The following is a 22,116-nucleotide window of genomic DNA, read 5'->3' on the forward strand; positions in this document are numbered from 1 at the left end:
AGAACCTTTCAATTCATCTTTTCCGTTTTAACTACCAATTATGACCAAGATCAAGTATAATTTAATTTTGTGTTTATGGATAATTTTAAAAGGGGCCATTAGATCATAGGACATGAGGTACAGCGGATTAACATTGGGTTTGTTTTTGGTAAATAGAACTAATTAATATTTTTGTTCATAGACCTTTTCACCAATGATTTGGTGGACACTATAAACGGATCGAGAATGAGTTTGAGTATAAATAAGACAGTGCCTCTTTAAAAATGGTGACCAACTTTGCGGTGGAATCGATTCAACTTTTGGTTAGATAGAAGGTATTAAAGGCTCTTGGGATGTGTTGCACTGGTGACTCTATATAAGAAAATTCGTTACTTACCTGTAACTGTAGTTCCCCAGTATTGGAATCTTTCATAGATTCACATGCTTGAATCCTTCCCCGTTGTCGAGATGGGAGCCCCCGGTACATCAAAACAACAATATAGAAGTTACTGCAATGAGAAAAAAAGCCCAAAGGCTTTCACTTTAGTAGCCTATCCTTGTCTCTATGAGTAAAAAGGACCAAAGCAAGTCCCAGCCAATAAGGCTTCCCCTCCCCCTAGAACCCTCCTGAGAGAAGCTCCATTCCCTCAGATTTTCCCAAGCATGAGTGCCAGAGTATCTGAAGAAAAACAGGAAATGATGAGCTTCCCAGGGGAGGAGGGAGGGTCGCATGTGAATCTATGAAAGATTCCAATATTGGAGAACTACAGTTACAGGTAAGTAACTAATTTTTATACTCCAGTATTGATATATATATATACACATATACACACATATATATCGTCATAGAACATACATATATAAGCAGAATCACTGAAGAAAAAAAGATCATGCAGGAGAGATACAATACTAGATAAGCAATAAACATGATAAAATAACACCTTGACCAGAAAAATAAGAAATATCACAACCTCAAAGGAAGAAACAATGCTATACAATGTGCGCTAAGTATACTGGTCTGGCTTTAAAAGGGAATAAAGGAATACAACACCACAGTGTTACTGGAATAGATGTCGTAAAACCGCTTGTCCTACCGCCATATCACCCTGCTGAGTTTCTTCTAAACAGTAATGTTTCGCAAATGTATGTGTTGACTTCCAAGTGGCTGCCCTGCAGATGTCCTGGATGGGCACTCCTGCAAAAAGCGCCGTGGATGCAGCCATTATCTTTGTTGAATGCGCATGCGCTAGATTCTGTAAAGGTTTGCCTGCTGCTGTATGACAATAATTAATCGCAGAGGCTATCCACCTTGCAATCCCTTGCTTGGACAATGCTCTGCCTTTACGCGGAGCACTAAATGCCACAAAAGGTTGGTTTGATTGTCTAAATTGTTTAGTTCCAATCGAGATAAAACTTCAGGCACCTCTGAACGTCCAATGAATGCAGAGCTTGCTCCGCTGGCGTCGATGGATTTTGGAAATATGACTTCAGTACCACCAGCTGGTTGATATGGAAATCCGAAGGGACTTTAGGTATATAAACTTTGTGTTAGTCTGTAAAATTTCCTTGTCTCTCTTGAACTGCAAGAAAGGTTCTTGGATAGTGAATGCTTGAAGCTCGCTCACTCTTCTGGCTGAGGTAAGAGCGAGAAGGAGAGAGACCATCCAGGATAGAAATTTCAAATCTGCGTTGTGAATTGGCTCAAACGGTGGTTTCGTTAATTGAGACAAGACCAAATTAAGCTGCCACGATGGAGGAGGAGGCCTGACTGGAGGGAAGGACCTGAACAGTCCCTTAAGAAACTGCTTTATGACCCTTGCAGACCACAAAGGAGGCACGTTATCTGCATGCCTATAACGGGTAATCGCTGCTAAGTGGACTTTAATCAAGAAAATAGCCAAACCGATCTGGCCAGAAGGAGAAGATAAGGCAGTATTTGCTCTGGCGATGAATAGAAACGATGCACCTGAGCTTGTGTACACCATAAGCAAACCTCCTCCACTTCGGACAATAACATTTTCTGGTACTCTCAGCTGCAGCCCTGGCGAGGATGACTCTACAATCCGAAGGTATATCTATATGCGCAAACTCATGGTGTTCAGGAGCCAAGCTGTCAAGTGAAGTGGAGCCGGATCCGGGTGGAGAATTTGGCCCTCGCTCATTGTTAGCAGGGATGGCATCACTGGTAGAGGGATGCTGTGGTTCTGTGAGAGGAGAATGAGCTCTGTACACCAAAACAGGCGAGGCCATGCCGGAGCAATCAGAAGAAGCTTGCAACGCTAGTTCTTGATGTTTGCCATAACCCTCGGTATTAGGGGAATGGGAGGAAAAGCGTAAGCATAAATTCCTGACCATGTCATGGAAAACGCATTCCCCCAGGAGCCCTGATGGTGATCCTGACTTGCAAAGAATCTGCATTTTGCATTCAGCTGGGTGGCGAAGAGATCCAGGTTTGGTTTTCTCCATAGGGAGAAGACTTGATTCAACACTCCTTGATCCAGCTCCCATTCGTGGTTGGACGATCAAGACCTGCTCAGAGAATCCGCTATGATGTTCTGTACGCCTGGGATATGTTCCGCTCGAAGGTTTATCTGCTGGCTGATAGACTATTCCCAAATGCGCTGAGATTTTCTCGATAAGAGCAGAGACCTGGTTCCTCCCTGTTTGTTGATATAATGCATTGTTGTAGTGTTGTCCGTCCAAATGAGTACTGATGAACCTTTTATTTTTGGAAGAAAAGTGCAAAGCGATAATCGAACCGCTTTCAATTTGAGGTAATTGATGTGAAAAACCTTCTGATGTGGTTTCCATTTGCCCCTGAGTCGTAGGTGCTGAAGGAAGGTGCCCCAACCCTCAAGAGAAACGTCTGTAGTAATCACCCATGGAGCTGGTTGGGGGAGAAAAGAAAGTCCCCTTGATAAGTGAGACTCCTGAGTCCACCAAGTCAGAGGTGATATCATGGGCTTTGTTATTCTGATGACATTGTCGAAAGACTCCCTGGACTGCGTCCACTGAAGGTCTAGCTGCTCCTATAGGGGCCTCATTTTGAGACTACAGAATGGTACCAGTGGAATGCAGGAGGACATCATCCCTAACAGGGACTTGAAGAGGCAAAGTGAAACATACTTTCTTTTTCGGAAGCGCCTTGCAAGGGATATCCGCTTTTTCCGTCTCTCCTCTGTAGGAATTGCATTGTTGGTGGAAGTGTCCAATATCGCCCCTAGAAATGTTCTTCTTAAGGGCTGGAAGGCTGACTTGTTGCGGTTGACTGTCAAGCCTAGGCTCGTGAACAGCTCAATGCAGGCGCATGTGGACTTCAGTGTCTGAGACCTGGACTTGACCTTGACCAGCCAATCGTCCAGGTACGGGAAGACTTGATGGTTCTGCCTTCTAAGGAAAGCTGCTACTGGAGCCAAGCATTTGGTAAAGATTCTGGGGGCCGATTTCAATCCGAAGGGTAGCACTTTGAACTGGAAATGGTCTCCGGCTACTACAAATCTGAGATATTTCCTGTGGGAAGGGTGTATAGGGATATGGAAATCTGCGTCCAGCAAATCGAGGGTGGACATGTAATCTCCCGGGTTGATCATACAGATTGTTTCTTCAGATAAGTATTGAGATCTCTGAGGTCTAGGATTGGGCGCCAAATCTTCCACTTCTTTCGAACCAGGAAGAACCAAGAGTAGAATCCCTTTCTTTTGTCCTGATGTGGAACTCTCTCTAAAGCTCCCTTGAGGAGCATCGACTCGATTTACAGCTTGAGTAAGTGCAAGAGTTTTCCCCTTCGAGGGAGGGGAGGTCTTGTAGGAGGGTACTGCAAGAATTCCAAAGTATGGCCAAATTGAATGAGATTTAAGACCCATTGGTCTGATGTTCTCTTTTGCCAATTGTGAAAGTAAAGAGAAATCGTTCCCCCTAGTTTTGTATCCAAGGGAAGGTTCGCAGCCGGAGACACCAGAAAGTCATTGTCTGCGTCCTTCGCTTGCCTTCCAGCTTTTACTCTCTGTGAAGGTCTCGAATAAGCCGCTTGCGGAGGCAGTCTCTGTTGGAACTGGGAACAAAAGGACTGACAAGCCAAGGAGACAGAGGGGTACCTATATTGTTGGAAGCCTCCCCTATATGATGAATACCCCTGACCTCTAGCTCCCCGAGAGGGCTGTCTTTCAAACTGCAGTGTGCCAAGGGACCTGGCTGTATCAGTATCCGTTTTTATTGACTGAAGCGCATCATGAATGTGCTTCCCGAATAGGGCTTCACCATCAAAAGGAAGGTCCAGAATTTTGTTTTGAACCTCAGGCCTAACTGAAGATGCCCAGGGCCAACCCTGCCTTCTTAGAACCGCAGCTCCTGCCATCTGCCGGAAAGCCGTGGTGGCGATATCCATCGCACAGTCTATAACTTCAGCAGAAGACCTCTCACCCTCTTGCAAGACATTCTTGGCTTCCAACTTAGTGTCCTCTGGCAGCTGATCTAGGTAGGGAGCAATGTCCGCCCATAGCTTTCTATCATATCTGCCTATGATAGCCAAAGAATTAGAAGCTCTTATCATAAGCGAAGCCATCAAAGAGAAACACTTCCCAATATTATCGAGCCTTCTACCCTCCTTGTCCGGTGGAGTAGTTATTGGTGCTGGAGGGTTTCTAGATCTACGTTGTGCCGCATGGGCAATTACAGAGTCTGGTTTGGGATGGCCCGTGAGGCAGGCCGGAGAGTCCTCCGGGGCCTTATATTTCTTGTCAAGGCGAGGCAAAACCGGGGTGATGGTTGCCGGGTTGATGGTTGCCGGGTTCTTCATTACCTTGATGCCCTCATCCCATATGTAGTTCAGAATTGGCATAGACTTTACACTTTTTTGAAATCATACAGGAAACAGTCCATCTGCTTCGTGGGCATGGGCAGCTCAAACCACTTTGCAGCTCTTTCCAACAAATTGTGAAAATCCACTGGAACCGGGGAGGGTGAGGGCAGGGTAGGAATCTGATAATCATCCCACTCTGTTATGGCATCCGGCAATTCCCCCTCCTTTCTGTAATCGTCAGATGAAGACAGATCTTGTGTTGGGATTGAAACTGGCATCTGTGGTGGTACATGCAACAGCTGGACCCCCGGATGAATGAAGTCGAAGGAAGAGTCACAGAGGGTGTCATAGATGGATGCTGCACTTCCGAGCCGGCTGGCGGGAAACAATCTTCTGTAGTCATCCAACATCAGCTGTAAGTCAGCTATGAGTGATCCCGGCAAAGAAACCATCTGCGCCTGATAGGGATACTGCTGTGGTTGGGAATAAAATGAGTGTGGATCATGCTGAATGTCCTCCTCTAGATCCTGGCACTTCACATGCAGTTCTGATGGGCTATGTGCAATCCCAAACAGGCCCTCATCTTCAGAATCTTCCTGTTCCAAAAGATGTGCAGGTACCAATGCTGATACCCTACTTGGAGATGTAATCAGTGGCGAGAGTAAATCAGACTTCTTATGTCTTTTAACCACCTTTTTACTCAGAGACAAGGATAGGCTACTAAAGTGAAAGCCTTTGGGCTTTTTTTCTCATTGCGGTAAGTCGGGTGCTCCGACAGGGGAGGAGGTGGGAGGTGTTGTGTGTGTGCGTAGGGGTGTGGGGGTGTGTGTGACTATTTGTGTGCATGCATGTGGGTGTGAGGCGTGTGGATTGCATGTGTGCATGAATGGGTGTGAGTGTGCGTGTATGTTGTATTGTGTGAATGCGTGTGTGCAGAAATGAACGCTTAAGAGCCTTCGATTTTCTAACTGAGAAGTTGTTGTATAAAGCGCTAGCGTATAAATACGTGGTGTACGAGATTGTTTCATATATTATTTACTCTTAACGCAATATGAGTGTGATTGTTCTCTGTCTATGACTAAACCTCTGCCTTCTGAGATGGGGTTGAAACACCCAACTCTCTCTTGTTAGTAGAGGTTGGGCATGTTATGTGGGGCACCACGTATAGACAACATGTTTATGGATATGAATATTGCTGCAGGGACTAAGGGATATTTCAGCTGTAGTATGTAGGGGAGAGTAAGATATGATATTGGCACATATACATTGCCCAAATTTCGTGTCTGGAGACATCTTAACTTGATTGGACCAACTTATGTCTTGTATATATGGTTTGGCTGGTTAAAAAATCGATTTATTAGAAATAAGTATTTACATTTTTTCGCATTTTATCTCATTGCAGATTTGCATCTTTTTTGTTGTTTGCTTTGTCCAGATGCGTACCAGTAAAGCACTTATAGTGCATGTTGCAATTGAAACTTGGAGACTCTATTTTGGGAACATAGAATTAGACGTTCTGCCAAATAATTCTTCTGATGAATTTCTCATTTCCTTTCCTAGTTTCGCGTTCCTTGGGATTAGGATGTATACAAGGAAACAAGGTACATCTAGTCTATAGAATTTTTATTGCATGGGATACTATGGTCTTTCTACTATTTTATGTTTCACTCGTGTATAATGAAGCAGGGTTTATGGAATATGGTGATCACAGGGTCTTCTTTCTAACCCTATACTTATGTTTTGCATGGGTCTATGGGTGTTGGAGCACTTTTTATTATGTACTTTGGTTTTATAAATGCTTGGAAAATGGTGGTCTGTGGGACACTAGTTTTTTTTTAGATAATGGTTGTATTATAATCTTTGTACTTGGTGATTTTGGTATTGGAGTTTTAGCAACAATTTGTGATTTAATAGATACATGGAAGACATTGTATAGTATAATTTTCTCATGTTGACACCCTATCAGCCTTGAGAAAGTCCTGAGATAGGATGAAACACATGTCGGCTGAAGTCTACATCCATTGGCTGAGAATTTATAAAGATTGAACGTCTGAGATCCATAACTACTTCTGAATGAGATTCAAAATTAATTATGTATTTTCTAAGCTGTTTACAATTATGTATTTGCATAAGATTATATATTTATGAATGTGAATATTTATAAGCAAATATGTTACATGTACTATGATTGTGATAATTTATAGTACTTTTGTATATGGAACCAGTAAAGATAATAAGGACTTTAAAATTACACACCCATATGTTATTGATTTCTTATCTATCCCTTTTTATATCTGTGCACTTCATGCAATGATTCATGTGGCCATAACAAATATCTTTCACAGTTTGATGTTAAATAATTGAGTTATGGTGTTCTCTACTATTCTTTTCTTCAGCCTACTAAATTAGACATTTTTACTTGGGTGAATTAATACATGTATACCAAAATTAAAAGCATGTATTCAAGATGAAAATGTGTTTATTTTCAGAACTCAAAACCTGACGCTTGGTGAAAAATTGGTGGATTTCCAAATATATTGAACAGTGATATCTGAGCGGTAAATCGTGAGGTAATGAAAAGGCTTATTAATACTATTACCTTGTGCCAGAGGCATTGTAGCTATATCTGTTATTTTTATCTGTAAATATGCATTCCAAATTGACAGAGCCCTTTTCCCATTACTGCTGGTAACCCTGCCTGATGCACTGAGGTGATCTCTGCCAGTAATCTTGCACGGGAAGGCCAATAGGGTAATCTTGTCTGACATGATCACTGTTCCCTAACTAAAATTGTTATTAGCTCGGTATTTTCGTTGAACATAAGTAGCTCTCATTACAGAAAAGATTGGAGAATCCTAGTTTACAGCTAGTTAATGAAGGCATAACATGTACATTCTAGTCTTGCAATTGGAGCAAAGTTGTGTGATGACCTCATATGCATGATGCAGGCTCTGGTGCTACAGCATTTAGTGATGCTTTCAAAACAGCCGGGCTCTAAATTTAGCTTTTGGGTGCGCCCCATTTACCCTAACTCTATGGAGGCTGGGGGCAAGAAGACATGCCCATTAATTATCATATTTGCACTTAACTCTTGCACTATAGGTTGCTACAAAGACGAATCAACCATGTTGACTATAAAAACTGCATAAGCAGCATGCTGCTGATTGTATTTGAATGAATGAATTCCTTTTTGAGACAGGGTGTTGGGACGGAAAAGTGCCCTTCATGATGATGGATATGTACTCCTCCCCAGAGTGCCTCAGCTGCATGGATATCTGGAATCCTTGTACTGATATTTTGTGATTGGCAAACACAGATCATACATGTGTGCCATGACGCAGGCCTCTATCATGGTGATGCAGCCTTGTTAGACAGGGATGGTGTACCAGGCGTTGCACCCAGAATAGTAGAGAGATAATGCCCTTTCCTGGAGTGAAGTGACATGAGTGTTGGTGGCATTGGTGCTGGAAGCATACCTATTTGTGTTTAGTACTTAGAACAGGCCTTTTTTTTTTTAACCTGTCACAAGTTCGGACATGTGCATGGTGCATAACATGAAGGCCTATAGGTTACATTTTGAAAGCCTTGGGCCTGGAAAGGCTAGTGGAGGCGAGGACTGCATCCACCAGACAGGGTTTGTGGACTGATGACATTCCTGAGAGCTGGAGTGGAAGTAGTGTAGAGCATCGGATTCCAATTACGGTTATTAGTCGGAAAAGTCTGGCCTCATTGTTGGGAAGATGGTGAGACTATTAAGGTTGGCACTGTGGACCAGGGAATTGAATTGTGAAAGAGAGGAAGGACTAGGCATTTGAACCTTTCTGAGGCATATTTGAGTGGAGGGTGACAGCCAGGTGTGATCCCATGTTACACCCATGCCATTTGATGTGGATCATACAGATTGGAGACACTCCTACTATGGCAAACAGTCCCTTTGGCAAAGGACAGGGCAAAGGAGAGAGCACATCAAAGTAGCTGGCAAAGACGACCAGAGTTTCGAAGGCCCAGACAATAAATCATCTGTGTGTCTGAATTTGGAACATAGATGCTGAAGACTGAATTCCACACTTTGTTCAACAGCACTGTTCATTAGAAGGCTTTGGGCTGCTGCACTAGGACTGGGGACCATGGTCTGCCAGTCTCCCAGATGGGTGAGGTGCCATCTCCCAAAAAGCGGAGACCAGTTCCCTGTGGATCGAGCACAAACCTTCTGCCTGCCTCCCTGCCAAGATCAGTGTGCCCTGTGACAAGGAGGAGAGCCTGGAGGGTGTGCGATCCAGCGGGGATCAAAGCAAGTGCATCCGAGTGAGCAGTGTGAGGTGCCTGGTCCTGTCGGAATTGTTATTGCTAGGGAGCTGTTTGGCAGAAATCTGTAACCCCTGTTGGGGCTACCATGAAGTTGGAGTCTGCCCAGTGCAGCAGCCAGCGTTGGGGATGTTGCCTGTGTCTAGGACCCCTGTATGCCGGAGGGCGGGTGGGGGAACTGGAACTTTTGGGGCCATTGCAACTAAGACTGTTGGGCTGTTGCATGGGTCCGTGACTATGATATGCCAGGAGGCAGCAGCTATGATTGTTTGCCCTGTGCATATGACCTTGTTGGGGGCCGACTCCTGTACCTGGGGCTCTTTGTACCAAGAGGGAGCCACGAGGTGGGTAAACACATCCTAGGTCAGCCATTCTGAGTTACTTATTTAGTGTGCTGTGTTTTCTTGCAGAATAAATACTGCTTTTCTTACCAAATGAAAGTATTAGACTGCAAAATTATATTATTGGGTTCACTGGGAGTATTTTAAGATATATGCTGACGCATATCTTACACCTACCTCCCCCTGAGGAGCTCAACCCGCACTACCACTGAAGCAAGGGCTCATGGTATGGTACTTGGACCAGTTAATATGGGTCCATAGCAAGTTGGGCCACAGAGCTGCAGGAGTACAAAGCCATAAGTCTGCCCCCCCCCTCCCTACGGGGGCACCCTGTAACCCATACTTGCCCAGTGGGCTTCTGAAAGGGCTTCTGAAACAGGATAAATGTTATAGTCTGTAACCCAGTCCTGAAGAAAGTAATTGACCTAAATCACCATTTGCCATAGTTAAAACATATAGGAATAATAATAATTAGGGCCATAGTAGGTATTATCCCTATGGTCTTATCTGGTTGCAAATGTCTAATTTTAGATAACATAATCAAATTAATAATATTGAAATCTTGCCATTAACCTCTACTGCTATGATACAACCAGTAAGATTAGAAGTGGGGCTTTGAGCCTCACAGTTACAGCCCGAACATTTAAATTTATATTTTTGTACAAGTTAGCTTGTGTAACTATATTTAAATTATTGACACTGACCCTTACAGCAAATTGTTGTTGTGAAAGTTTCAAAAATGCTTGCGTAGAGGATAGACAAATAGAATAAAAAGGACTCGCAACACTTCACGCAACATGCCTTCCTCTAGGCCTCGAGCAGCGTCAATAGCAGAGAGTGAATCTTTGGGTAACACAGACCTCACTACAACCCCCAAAGTTCCTTCGACACCTGGGCTGATGAACACTTCACAGGCAGGCAGTCCTATAGCATGCAATCCGGCAACCCCATTCCCAACAGACAGAACGCTTCTCCTCTACAGACAGTTCAGAAATGCTTCCGTGGACTGGTAGGACGCCTGCAGGCTGACTCTGGCCATGAGTGTTTGCCAAACATTAGAGCTTCCTAATGGCACACATGCTTATCTTCTCTTTACTTGCATTTCTCCAATCTGCTGGCAGCCCATCTGCAAGGCCAATCTTTGTCTCTGTTTTGCCGCTGGTCCAGAAGGGACAAAATAGTGAATGATGCAGACTGTTTGTTGTAGATGCCCCTTCTGGAATATCTGAAGTTCCTCTCTCCTCAAGAAGCACATGAACATGAATCAAGTAATATTTTTCAATCTTATTTTGGAGAAAAAAATCCTGTGTTCTCTGATGTAAGGTGAAAATAGAAGCATGTGAATTCCCTCGCACAATAATTTAAAGCCACTGTGTTTTGTTTAAATATCATACTGGTATGAATATATTACATACCAAAATATAATAAAATATTTAATACTGGAAATGTATGTAAATAGAATTACAAACAAGATTTAAACATCATACAATATATGTGAAGACTTACAAAATGAGGACCTTGACAAGGAAAGATGCATCATGGGGCCTCAGGCGAAACACATGACACTGTACTCTGTCAGAAATGCACAGAAGCTCCACACTTATCCTGTGCCCTAAACAGTCCACATCCACCTTTCACTTCTAACTCCCACATGTGGAAGTGAAAGATCCCAGATAAGGGAGACTGGCAGAACCTTGTAATGATGGGGTGGGGGCGGAGGTATCAACCCTGAACACTAGTAAACACATAAATCCATTCACTACAAGTTAAGCTGTCACCACCATCGACCCCATAACATCTAGGTAGAAAGGGTAGTATCCACTTTTCCTAAGGAGGAGGCACATTAATTACCCACGACGACCTACAAGACCTTCTTTGAGGTCTCAGACCACCTGTAACTAGAGTTATTCACCACTGGTATCTCTCATAAACTCACGTGCTTGAATTATTCCCCAACCTCAGGCTGGGAACATTAAAACAGCAGTATCCCAGTACACCAAATAACACTGAAACAATAAACTACCACTAGCCTGTTCCCATAATTTTATTACCCAAAGTCCAGCCAGACAGGTGGATGGGCTCAGTGCTTCAACTCTCCTCAGAGGCCCCAGCTGTCAGCTTTTACCAGTTTGTCTCTTAAAGACATTGGTAGTCCTTTGAGAGAGGAGGGTGGGAGCATGTGAAACTATGAAAGTTGCCAGTGGTGAAGAACTGTAGATACAGGAACATACAGATACCTTTCTCGTCCACCATTAGATTTTAGTCACATGCTTGAATTGAGATTACCAAAGCAGAACATTGCATAAGAATAAAACAAAGGCAGAAACGAGGCTCACCTTAATGAAAAAAGTTGTGTAGCACTGCCTATTAGGCTGCTCTCTCCGATCTATACTCAACATCAAGGTATTAGTTCCGTGTCAGTTTGTGAGTGACACTTATGTTGCTGGTTTGCATATGTCCATAAGTGGCACTCCTGCATACAGCACAGATGTAGCTGCCTCTTGTCGAGTGATCTCCGATTTTGCACTGAAATGGTTTATCAGATTTGGAATGACAACAAGTAATATATAAAGAAATCCATCAGGGAATTGTTTGTTTTGAAACGGTATTCTTAGATTCATTGCGGATTGACACAAATAGCTAGTTTTCCACATACTTGTTCTGCCCATAGAGAATTGTGAGCATCGCTTAAAATCAAGTGACCAATGCTATTTATTCCGGGGATACTGGTGTCGCAAAGAATATCAGCTGAAATACCTTTTAATTAAAAATTAAATGGAAGGAAGCCCCTTTTGGAATGAAGCATGGATTTCAGGATAAAATAACTGTCCTAAGAAATCCTACGAAAAGATGCTCTAACTGAGAAAGCTTCTATCACACCAACTCGTCTCACAGAGTATTGCCAGGAGAAACACATTCTTTCGTGAGAGCATTTGTACAGATGCCTGGATAGAACCATAAATAGTCCCTCGTGAGGGCCTTTAAAAGTATTGTTCAACTCCCTGCAGGGGGCTGTTTGGTTCATGGAGAATAAAGTCTGAATGAACCAGCAGGTGATAGTTCTAGCTGCCCTCAGGACTTACCTGTGACCAGTCCTCAGACCGAACAAAGCCCTTTCAGAACCGGCTCCGCACCTTGAGGCTCCACCCGTGCTCTCCCTCGCTGTCTGGTCTCTTTTCTCTCCTCTCACATTTGTCTAAACATTTCTTTTGTGTGCTACTGATTCTCTGTGCAGTGACTTTGCCATTTGTTTTTCCCAGAATTGTGAAAGCTGTTTTGTCTTTTTGTTTCCCTTGATTGTCTTCGCCTGATCGCCTTCTGCCTTTGCTTGTGCCATTTGTTGTCCCGCAATTGTGCCACTTGTTTACCTTTTTAGAGTCGAGCCTGCGAGTGCATGCGCTGGCGCATGCGTCTTGCTTGCATGACTCTATTGTGTTCAGTAAAGGGCTTGGAGCCCGCCTGTCCCTCACCATTTGTGTGGCACTCTTCTTTACACCCTCCTAATTTGTCGAGGCACACCTGGCATCATTTCCGTTCCTTCGTGTGGAGTAGCAAATCGAGCACTGATTGATTCAATTTAATTGGTGCCCGTCTGCTGCTCACGACGTGATCGAGGTACTATTTTGTTCTTTTTAACTTATAGTGCCCCACAAACAGAAGGCATGTGACTAGCAAAATGGTGCTCAGCAGGGCAAATAGAATTGCAAAGCTTTTTTTTATAAAGCTAACTTTCTTTTATTTTGCCAAGTCGTTTTTTCTCACTTTCCACTCATGTTTTCTTTTGTCTTTGCTCATGGGCACTCTTCTCAAAAGATGCCAATTAACTTACATGAAATATTGCAAAGTGACAGGGTTTCTTTATTATGTGTAATCTGAAATGGTGCTTTAACACATAGGCCCTCATTATGACATTGGCGGTAAATCCCGCAAACCGCCGCGCTAACGGCTGCCAACTTAGCGCTGCGCTGGCGAATATCCGTTCACCATATTATGACACACACATACCAATCTGACAGAATACAGCCACATACGCAAATTTGCCAGACCAAAGGTCAGTGATAAACTGGCGGTCCCAAAACCCACACCGTTATGCCAACAGAACAACGCCCATCACATTATGACCCACAAATCCCCACGGCGGACATTCCACAGCGGTAAACCATTGGCAGTACACACCGCTGCGCTCACAATGGACACCCACATACAAAACAACACTACATTGGCCAATACCAAAGACACACACCTGACACCCATACACACACCACACCCACACCACTATAAAACACCCACCTGCATTACCCCCAACCCCTTACGTACAACAATTGCCACCAGGAGACTGAGAAGAAGAGCACAGAGACAACTAGACACACGTACCATTTACACCCATACACCCCTCAAGCACTCCACATCACACACCCCATCACGTTACCCAACATACTCTCACGAACACACATCACATAACACCCATGGCACCACAAAGGCACCCCCGTTTCACTGAGGAGGAGTTAAGGGTCATGGTGGAGGAAATTGTCATGGTAGAGCCACAGCTCTTTGGAACACAGGTACATCAGATTTATTTTGCAAGGAAGATGGAGCTATGGCGGAGAATCGTGGACAGGGTGAACGCCATGGGTCAGCACCCAAGAACAACGGATGACATCAGGAAAAGGTGGAACGACCTTTAGGGGAAGGTATGTTCCATTGCAGCAAGGCACCAGCTCGACATATAGAGGACTGGCGGTGGACCACCACCTCCTCCCCCACAGCTCACAGCATGGGAGGAGCAATTCTTTGCAATACTGCATCCTGAGGGACTCGCTGGAGTACCCGTAGGACTGGACATTGGTAAGTCAACATTTACTACCTATCACCCCATACCTGCATGCCATCTCACGCCCACACCCTCACTCCCATCACTCCACTCCAACCCACACACTGCACCTACACATCTCATTAACCCCAGTACCAAGCCCTGCATGCCATACCAATGCATGGACACCCCTCATAGCACTGCATGTACACTCATCACTTAAACATGCACAGCATAGGGAAACTAACAATCCCACAATACACCAACATACACAAGCAAAAGCTGGCAGGGTAATACCAACCATAGAGGGTAAGCTACAGAATTATAAATGTCACACCAATTGAAGCATAATACATCATTTACATCCCCACAGGTACCCCAGCCAATGTCACTGGAGAGGAGGTGCCACCACTATCCAGTCCCCCAACAGAAGAAGCCCTCAGTGATGGCAGTAACTCTGGACTTCTGGATCAGGACGACCTACCTGGCCCATCAGGGACCTCTGGACAGCTGGTCACCCAAGCCCATTCACAGACCACCACAGAGCCTCCCCCAGAGGATCCAACACCACAGCACCCACCCAGCGTACCCATGCATCTGTCCCCAGGACATATCAATCAGCAGGGTGCCCACCTGTACAGGGACCCCAGGCCACACCTCGCCAACAAGACAATCAGGGACCTTGGGTCAGTCGGTACACCGTTCAGGGGACAGAGGCACAGGCCAACAGGGACACTGGGAGGACTGCTGTGTACCAGGGGAAGGACAGGACCAGGGAACCAACTCTCCAGGAGGCACTCTTTGAGATCCTGGGAGCCTACCAACATTCCAAGGACACGGTGGGCCAGATCCTAGACAACATGCAGGAGAACAGGCGGCTGCAGGAGGGACAGTATCAGGGCATCTGGGAGGACTTGCAGGCTATCAACACCACCCTAATCTCCATAGCAGGGTTGCTGGCAGAAATGGCCAACATCATGAGGGAGGCAACAGCACACCAGCAGGCTCCTACTACTGGCCACTCATCGCTAGTGGCCAGGAGGCCTCACCACCAGCACCCCTCCCCCTGCAGAAGGTGAACCACTCTGCAAACATTCCCTGCGAACCAGACAGAAGCCAGAGACACTTGCCAAGAGACTCTCCTGATTGTCCCCTTTGTGTCACACTCAGTCACCTTGCTCAATTTGAACTGCCATTGCTCCCCTTCCTATGTCCCCATGGACACTGCACCTGTGCTACAAACAGACTGCTGGAACTATACCCTGGACTCTCCTCCATCATCACCCCATTCCATTGCACTTTCCCCTCTATATTTTAGCACATTAATAAACACCATTAGATAAAAATTGACTACTATTTCATGTATTGCAAAATTGTATTGCTTGAAACAGCTACAACAATAACAAATAAACTGTACGTAGTATGAGCATAGAATTAATGACCTGTTGCTGGCAGTTGTGATCACATCAGGACAATGTTGTCATATCAACAACATCTGAATGAATATCCAAAGGTAACAGTAAGTATGGGGAAGAAGTAGCATGCTAATGCCACACAGAATACACCAATAGTCATAGAAATGTGAAGTTGCACCGTCTGACCTGTGTGTCATTGGAAGTATTGACGTATCACCAATGTTCTGTTGTCCACATCCTCATCCTCTGCCTCCTCATCCTCTTCCTCCTCATCCTCGCTGTCCTCAGGGTCCACTGCTGCCACCGGGGCATCTCCAGTCTCCTCCTCCTGCTGAAGAGGTACATGGCACCTGAGAGCCAGGTTGTGCAACATACAGCATGCCGCTACTATCTGGCAGACCTTCTTGGTAGCACAGGGATCCACCTGTCAGATGGAGGCACCTGAACCTGGCCTTCAGGAGGCCGTGGGTCCTCTCAATTATCCTTCTGGTTCGTTCATGTGCCTCATTATAACGTTCTTATGTCCTTGACCTGGCATTCCTCACAGGGGTCAGCAGCCATGATAGGTTTGGGTAACCAGAGTCACCTGCAAATATTGAGGGACAACATTTAGCCACACACTATCCTATAGAGCCAACAGCATAGGCATCCACCAACATATACTGAGTGGGGACCAAGGCTCACCTATTAGCCACACCCTGTGCCTGTAGTTGGGACATCCCATTTGGGATGCTGCTACTCCTTAGGACAAAGGCATCATGAACCGACCCAGGATACTTAGAATTGACGTGGGAGATGTACTGGTCCACCAGGCACACCATCTGCACATTCATGGAGTGGAAACTCTTACGATTCCTGAACACCTGTTCATTTTGCCAGGGGTGATAAATGCAAAATGTGTTTTGTTAATCGCCCTAATTATATTGGGGATATGTCCTATTGCATAAAACCCTGCCTTCACAGTGGCCAAATTCTCCACCTGGGGGAAAGCAATGTAGCTGCACATGTGTTTTATCAGGGCAGACAAGACTCTTGCCAGCACAATTGAGAACTTTGTCTGTGACATTCCTGCTGCCAAGCCCACTGTCACTTGGAAAGGACCAGTTGCCGGGAAATGAAACACTGACAGAACTTGCACAAGAGGGGGGATCCCAGTGGGATGATGGATGGCTGAGATCAGGTTAGGTTCCAACTGGGCACACAGCTCTGTGATTGTGGCCCTGTCCAGTTTGTAGGTGAGTATAATGTGCCTGTCCACAAGTGTAGCCAAATCCACCAGGGGTCTGTACAGAGGGGTATGTCTCCATCTTCTATTCATCTGCCGCGGTAGGTATCTAAGGGACACAAGAGTGAGTAGGCTGTCACATTTTGAACAACTATACCACAACAGCAGTCCACATCGTGCAATCATGTTTTGGGACAGTGTAATTTAAAAGTATGTGCCTATATATTCTATCACGCAGGAGTAATTGATAGGCCAGTTCACCCCCCTGAAATGGCGACCGCCTGTCCTGTGTGGAGGGACAGGTGAAAGTGAGGTAATGCCGCAGACTTTGTGCACCGTGGCAGTAGGCGGTCGTGAACTGCCGTGCAATTTTATATTGGGCCTTATGGGGGTACAGTGGCCAATGGGGATCTACGCCGGTGGTGACGGTATGCACCGCCGTGGACGTGAAAACCATTTTATTTGACATTTCTCACTTGTTTCCTGACCTTCCATAGGAGAGGACCTACACTGCATGTGCTGCTGTAACCTGTGTCTGGAACCTACCATGGCCCGTGTGACCGGGGATAGAGCCCCAGCCTTCACTTCGGAGGAGTTGGAGCGACTGGTGGATGGGGTCCTACCCCAGTACAGACTGCTGTATGAGCCTCCAGACCAACAGGTGAGTACACTGTGGGCACGATGCATGTTGCATGAAGGCATGGAGTTGTGTGTGAAGGCATTGTATAAGGTGGGGTGGGTGGATGTCCTCTGGGCGGTGTACATATTGTGCACTGGGCTATGTGTGTGCCAATGGTGATGCAAATATGCATGGTGTGACAGGCCGGACTGTTTTTCTAATGGTGTTCTCCTGTCTGTATTGCTTCTGCAGGTCAGCGCCCATCAAAAGAAGGGAATATGGCATGCCGTCGCCAAGGACGTGCAGACCCTGGGGGTCTATGGCAGGAGGAGCACCCACTGTCGGAAACGGTGAGAGGACCTGAGACGCTGGGCATGGAAGACCACGGAGGCCCAGCTGGGGATGGCCTCCCAATGAGGAAGGGGTGCCCGTCAGACCCTGACCCCCCTGATGGCCTGCATACTGGTGGTGGCCTACCCTGGGGTGGATGGGCGCTTGAGGGCATCACAGCAGCCACAAGGGGGTGAGTGCAGTGGCTATCATTACAACTTACGGCTGGTGGGGTGGTATCCGGGTGGTGGTTGTGCGTCAGTGGGTGCCCCTAGCCCAGGCCAGACATAGCAGCGTAGGTCCTCTGGAGGCTAAGGGTTTGAATGGAAAATACTGCTTACCTAGCTTGTTAGTATTCACTTCTAGGCAGGGCTGCGTGGGTCCCAGGTGTGCTGCAGTTGACGGTGTATGCCCCTCCTCATGCCTTGGTGACTAGCCATTTTACTGGTAGTGCAATGCATAGTGCGTAGGCCTGTTCCCTGTGTGTGAGGGTGCTGTGTACACCAACGGTGGTGTTGGTTCAGTCATTGACCCAGTGTATCCTTTGTCTCTCTCTCTCTCTACCCCTTTCTTGTTTTGTCATCCTGTCCTTAGGTGCATTAGCATCATCTGGCGGAGGAGCAGAGGCTCCAGCAACAGAGGGAGCTGCATCCCTCAGGACCCTGGAGGCACAGTCCACCGACGCCGAGGGAACCAGTGGGACAGAGGGTGAGGGGAGCACCACAGCGGAGACTGGAAGGGACAACAGACTCTTATACCTCCTCCAATGGGAGATCCCTGGTGGTGGCGGACACCTCTGTGACCACCCCAGCTGCAGGTACAGCCTCCACCCCGTACCAGTACCGCCCTCTCAGTAGCCCCTCAGCGAGTTGCCCGTGCCCGCTCACCCAGGAGGGTGGGCATCTCCTTCGTCCCAGGCACCTGTGGCGCTGCCCCAGTCAGCCCTGCTGCCCTGAGTGAGGAGGCTCTTGACCTCCTGAGATCCATCTCTGTAGGGCAATCAACCATTGTGAATGCCATCCAGGGGGTGGCATCCCAGATGCAGCAATGCATTCCTGGAGGGCATTTACGGTGGATTGGCAGCCCAACAGAGATCGATTCAGGCTCTGGCCTCCTCTCTGACGGCAGCCACTGTCCCTGTTTCTACCGTCCCCCCTCCAACTTCCCCTTCCCAGTCCCATTCTCCTCAACCCCAACCCATCCCAAGCACACAGGCAGACGAGCATGCACACAAAAACACACGAGTGGCACAGGCACTCCAGATAGCTCCACCTTATGGGCCCCTGAGAAGTATGAGCATTGGTGCACAGATGGGTGTTTGGAGTGCCACACATCTGTCAGACCTAGAGTACTTAAAAACCCAGCCAATTGGGTTCCCCTGTGCCCGAACTTGGGTTTGTGCTATCTAGGTATGGGTCCACTATATCGTTAAAGTCTCCACCAATTATGTGTATATGGGAGCAGATTCCACTATTATTTTGGTGACCTTGTCCAGCGTCTGTCTTTGCAGTTGCGTTGGGGCATAAACGATTATGAGGATGATACCCCTCAAGCCCCACAGTCCCTTCACTGCCATATATGTCCCATAGGGGGCCGCCCAAGTTTTCTCCATGCTGAAGGGGGGGTGACTTTCGGATTAGTATGGCCACTCCTCAGGAGTCTGATGTATAACCTGTGTGTGCTAGCACCTTATAAGTTTCCCTGCCCAGGAAACCGCAATGTGAGCCCTTCAGATGTGTCTCCCCCAAGAGGATCACATATGGCTTTAATTTTTTGAAGTATGTGGCAACTAGCCCCCTCTTGATTTTATTGGCCAGCCCACTTACGTTCCATGTCATTAGTGAAAAAAGCCCTCTTCTTGCATGTCATCTCCCTTCATCTGTCTGGTAATTTTTTATGGTAAACTTGCCTGTGCTGGTGAAAATTAGTTGCTGGCATCCACCTGTTGGGCCATACAATTGTCTTCTGTATTAGTATGTTTGTAGTTTTCAAAGAGTGCCCGAAAACGGGCTGTTTGTATATTTTTGATAGCCTGTAATGCCTCATTTGCATGCTTGCCAAACAGGTGCTTGCCAGCAATGATGTTGGTCCTTGGATTGTACTCTGAAGGAAGTACTACGGACCCATCCATATTTCTTGCACAATGGTAAAAACGTTTTGCAAAAAGGTTCAGGAAAAACTTGTTAGATGAAAGGAGTAGAGCTCCAGATCTGCATTCGAAGATGTGGAAAAAGTAACTGACATCAGTGCACATGGGTGGTGCTTATATGCACCTCACTGCATCACTTCTGCGCTGAACGACATCAACACAAAGCCACAAAACGCCACCTACTGCTGTGCAGTAGTACTGGTTTTGAGGTTTCTGGGTCCAGTCTGACACCTGGGAAGTATTCACAAGGTGAGGAATCTGCGGTTAGATTAAAAATTACTGTACCACCCACTATATTTCTAAGTAACAGACCATTCCCTCCCAATTGGCAATATGACTTTTAAGTGTTAATCATGAACAGTCTCCACACCAAATGTCTCATTTCCTAAAGCACATCTGCGAGTGGACAGGAATCCTCTCTATTCTTCTCCTGAAATATTTTTCTCTAGAACTGCAGATATTCCGGTCTCTTGTTAGTAAATCTCTGCTGCAGGGGGTTAAATCTTTTACTTACTGAGCTCTTCAGGGAGCACTACCACCTACAGGATAGAAGTTTTCTGTATAGCAGCCTCACTGTAAACCATTATGAATCATATCCAAGACTTCCAGCTTCCTATCGAGCACTCCTTTGCTGTGCAGTTAGGTTTGTGCTACATAAATACCAGTACATACATACATGCATGCACAACGTAGAATGGAAAAGTGACTTCAAGGGAGTGATATTTGAATTAGGAAGGGCAGTGAAGAGGGTTTGCCTTTGTCAACGTTTGAGATGGAGAGTGGGCACAGATGAGTGGCAGGTTAGGTTAAGAGAAAAGGTTTCATACTTTCATAGGAGGCTTAGCTGAGAACAAGCAGTTTATTATGTCATCTTTATTTGCTCTTTGAAGGAAAGATGTAGATGTCCTTGGACTTGACATTAAAAGAGAGGGAGATTGCAAACTGAGTTAATTGCTTGTTTTTAAAGCAGATCATTGATTTGGCGTTGATCCTTCCCACTGTTTGAGAATTAACTCCGTTTTTGTTGTGTTACACCACTGGCATACTGGATTGCATTAGGTCAAAGTAGCTATTTAAACGCCCTGTGTAAAACGTCAATGTACATTAAGGTACAGCTGCATATTAACAGTTAATTGATAAAGGCCCATGTCCTGCTTGATGGGTAGGGCCGTTAGAGGTTCCTGAGTGTCCTCAGGGTAATGATAAAATTTAAAAGCAATCCATATTACCCTGGAACTTCAAACTTTGGAAATGTGTGTCTGGACAAATTGCTTTTTGGCAGCTAGAAAGCAGCCAAAGTTGATGAACACTGTTTGAGTAAGGTCTATGAGGATGGAAATAGAGGTAAGTAGAATATAGTAATCAACAGATTTCATGAACACTGAGAGGCCAAGGAGGACTAGGAAACGCAAACCATGGATATTCTGGGGTGTCTCCTGGTGATGGAACCCTAACTGCTCAGTAATGAATATGGAAGGACATTCATGTGTAAAGAGAAAGCAAATCATCTAGGATAGATCTCTTTCGTTGTGGCAGGAAAGCGCAGTTCCTCAGCTCTGCAATACCTTGGCCGCCAACCAGAATCTCATGCAGGTTATATATCCAAGCTTTTAGATAAGTAGATGTTTGTGTGCAAAACTCAGCTCCAAGGAGAGAGAGAGGCACGAAAGAACAAGCATTTGCCATACAATGGGTCTCGCATTTGCTCGAGTTACAGCTATTAGTGTTTTAAACTCCCAACCAGACTTTTCATGCCACATAAATTGAAAATGAAAAGTAATACAGTTTCAAATAAGCGAGCTGATTCAAAGTGCCACGGCATCTGCGTGAAGCAGCCCACAAAAGGAAAAAGAAGTTTGCTCGCAGTCAAACATATAGGAAAAAGTGCAATTAACCATATAACAGGGGCTATGTCCAAGGTGTTAACTAAACCGCCCCAAGGAGGGACAAACGTAAAGCATTTACTAACGAGAATCAAGGATTTTTGAAGGGAAAGCCCTTGAACGAGTGGTAATGATGGGCGTGCAGTGGGTGTGGTTAAAAGCCCAGATACATACCAACATGTCGCAAAAGCAGCTGCTATGCTCAACCTAAAAAGGATTAAATGTTAGACGCAAAAAAAAAATATATAATACAAAAGTCAAA

The 22,116-nt window shown here is 45.7% G+C and overlaps 1 protein-coding gene across 4 annotated transcripts in view; it reads left to right on the forward strand.

The window, feature by feature from the left end:
- Positions 1-7,297, forward strand: part of POC5 (POC5 centriolar protein) — a 212,075-nt gene extending 204,778 nt beyond the window's left edge. For all 4 annotated transcript variants that reach the window (XM_069223681.1, XM_069223689.1, XM_069223662.1 and 1 more), the window contains 2 exons: positions 6,338-6,378; positions 7,267-7,297. In XM_069223681.1, coding sequence (XP_069079782.1) covers positions 6,338-6,358 — 21 coding nt within the window. In that variant the 3' untranslated portion in view covers positions 6,359-6,378; positions 7,267-7,297. The remainder of the gene's footprint in view (positions 1-6,337; positions 6,379-7,266) is intronic.
- Positions 7,298-22,116: the final 14,819 nt, after the last annotated feature.

Source organism: Pleurodeles waltl, chromosome 1_1 (assembly GCF_031143425.1).
Source record: "Pleurodeles waltl isolate 20211129_DDA chromosome 1_1, aPleWal1.hap1.20221129, whole genome shotgun sequence".
Taxonomy (NCBI): Eukaryota; Metazoa; Chordata; class Amphibia; order Caudata; family Salamandridae; genus Pleurodeles; species Pleurodeles waltl.